This window comes from Limulus polyphemus, unplaced genomic scaffold (genome assembly GCF_000517525.1).
Source record: "Limulus polyphemus unplaced genomic scaffold, Limulus_polyphemus-2.1.2 Scaffold10941, whole genome shotgun sequence".
NCBI lineage: Eukaryota > Metazoa > Arthropoda > Merostomata > Xiphosura > Limulidae > Limulus > Limulus polyphemus.
This window is the reverse complement of record NW_013676551.1, coordinates 1-3,029: the sequence shown is the minus strand read 5'-3', so window position 1 is coordinate 3,029 and position 3,029 is coordinate 1. Positions and strand designations below refer to the sequence as shown.

The 3,029-nt window shown below is 34.8% G+C and overlaps 1 protein-coding gene across 1 annotated transcript in view; it reads left to right on the top strand.

The window, feature by feature from the left end:
• Window positions 1-2,659, top strand: part of LOC106476580 (PDF receptor-like) — a 17,064-nt gene extending 14,405 nt beyond the window's left edge. The window contains exon 7 of the mRNA XM_022380399.1: window positions 874-2,659. Within this exon, the coding sequence (XP_022236107.1) occupies window positions 874-1,140 (267 nt within the window). The 3' untranslated portion in view covers window positions 1,141-2,659. The remainder of the gene's footprint in view (window positions 1-873) is intronic.
• Window positions 2,660-3,029: the final 370 nt, after the last annotated feature.

Genomic DNA, 3,029 nt, shown 5'->3' with positions numbered 1-3,029 from the left:
CCTTTCTTAATGAACCATATTATCATCTTATTATGTTCAAAGTGAGATGTTCCTCTCTTAATGAACCGTGTCATCATCTTATTATGTTCAAAGTGAGATGTTCCTCTCTTAATGAATCGTATGATCATCTTATTATGTTCAAAGTGAGATGTTCCTCTCTTAATGAACCATATTATCATCTTATTATGTTCAAAGTGAGATGTTCCTCTCTTAATGAATCGTATGATCATCTTATTATGTTCAAAGTGAGATGTTCCTCTCTTAATGAACCATATTATCATCTTATTATGTACAAAGTAAGATGTTCCTCTCTTAATGAACCGTATGATCATCTTATTATGTACAAAGTGAGATGTTCCTCTCTTAATGAACCATATTATCATCTTATTATGTACAAAGTGAGATGTTCCTCTCTTAATGAACCGTATGATCATCTTATTATGTACAAAGTAAGATGTTCCTCTGTTAATGAACCATATTAAGATGATATTATGTACAAAGTGAGATGTTCCTCTCCATACGGTTCATTAAAAGATGATATTATGTTCCTCTCTTAATGAACCGTATGATCATCTTATTATGTACAAAGTAAAATAAACCGTTGGTTCATTATATTCTCTGCTTTACGATTGCCAGATGCTATACTTTCCATTGTACATTTATTTATCTAGTGTTTTATCACCAAGTCACTTCTTCAAAAACATTCACGATTTTATATAAAAAAAAAAGAAATGTATATTAATCAATTTTCTACAATTATTTCGAAGTGATTATTAAATGATAAAGTATAATTTCCCTGTGATAAATATTGTAATGTCACGTTAATAACTTTGAATGAATATGGTTTTGAATTTTTTCCCCTCTCTTTCTTAGGTACAGACTGCTTTGCGAAATGCTTACCTGCGCGCCGTCTTACGGCGAAATCCGAACCACAGATTAATGCGTGGACGAGGCTTGTCACGTACATCGGCCACTTACTTATCGAACTTGGATACTACCGTTTCCGAAGGAGCCCGCCACAAGGTATCCCCATCCGTGGTACCTTTACACGAGGTAGTAGAACCTGGGCAATATTCTGGGCGAAAGCCATCAAACGTTCCAAGAGTAAACTCTGACAACGGAAGAACCTTTATATTTTAAGAATTTTGACAGCATAACGGTGGTTGCGCCATCTGGTGAGAGGTGTAACTAAATCGTATATATTACGTTCATTCTCTCTATGAAAAAAAAAAACATCGTTGTTTTAAAACTTTTTTTCGTAAAATCCCTCCCGTGGATTATATGTTTCCAAAGCTCTGACAAACATAGGTAATGAATAATTAAACCAGAATAATTTTTTTTAATGGGGAATCTGGCTTGCTATGATTGATTCAGGGTCAAAAGTTTCAGAGGACGTGTCACAAAGGTTAATAACCCTAATCCAAAAACAAAGTTCAAATTTTGTTTTCTCTGCGAATCGTGCATTATTGAAGTGGAAACCACCAGCCATATAATCATTAGTTACAAAACGTTCTGAATTATTTTAAAAAAATTGTATTTTAAAAAGATTCGGTCGTGAAACATAAATATGGAATGTGTGAAAAAAAAATTCTGTAAATTATTCTCAAGCTTAAAATAGTATATAAGGAAACCTAGTAAATTCATTTAATAAGAAACATACACTTGTCGTGTCAGAAGTCGTTAGTGTGTTAAACTTTCGTTCGTTATACGTTCAAGCAATCTTTGTTAGTCACAAGCTAGTTTCTTAGTTATCAACTCAGCTTCTTAGAAAACATTTAATGTAATCCGTTTAGGATACTGCTCTCAATTTCTTTTAAATTTCATATTTCCATAGTTAAAATGGCTTTGTTGATTGGTGTAGTTAAAATGGCTTTGTTGATTGGTGTAGTTAAAATGGCTTTGTTAATTGGTGTAGTTAAAATGCCTTTGTTAATTGGTGTAGTTAAAATGGCTTTGTTGATTGGTGTAGTTAAAATGGCTTTGTTAATTGGTGTAGTTAAAATGGCTTTGTTGATTGGTGTAGTTAAAATGGCTTTGTTGATTGGTGTAGTTAAAATGGCTTTGTTAATTGGTGTAGTTAAAATGGCTTTGTTAATTGGTGTAGTTAAAATGGCTTTGTTAATTGGTGTAGTTAAAATGTTTTTGTAAATGGACATATATAAAACTTCCTTAGCATTAGCATGATCATATGATTAAAGTCTATTCTACAATGATGGTTGGATTTATATTGAAATCCTATAAATCAGTAAAGTACCCTGGTACTGTACCCGAACCAATGATAGTCTTCATCTTGTAGGAATTACCCTGGTACTGTACCCTAACCAGTGATAGTCTTCATCTTGTAGGAATTACCCTAGTACTGTACCCTAACCAGTGATAGTCTTCATCTTGTAGGAATTACCCTGGTACTGTACCCTAACCAGTGATAGTCCTAATCTTGTAGGAATTACCCTGGTACTGTACCCTAACCAATGATAGTCTTCATCTTGTAGGAATTACCCTAGTACTGTACCCAACCAGTGATAGTCTTCATCTTGTAGGAATTACCCTGGTACAGTACCCTAACCAGTGATAGTCTTCATCTTGTAGGAATTACCCTAGTACTGTACCCTAACCAGTGATAGTCCTAATCTTGTAGGAATTACCCTAATACTGTACCCTAACCAATGATAATTACCCTGGTACTGTACCCTAACCAGTGATAGTCCTAATCTTGTTGGAATTACCCTGGTGCTGTACCCTAACCAGTGGTAGTCATCTTGTAGGAATTACCCTGGTGCTGTACCCTAATCAGTGATAGTCTTCATCTTGTAGAAATTACCCGAGTACTGTACCCTAACCAGTGATAGTCTTCATCCTGTAGGAATTGCCCTAATACTGTACCCTAACCAGTGATAGTCCTAATCTTATAGGAATGACCCTGGTGCTGTACCCTAACCAGTGATAGTCCTAATCTTATAGGAATTACCCTGGTGCTGTACCCTAACCAGTGATAGTCCTAATCTTATAGGAATTACCCTGGTGCTGTA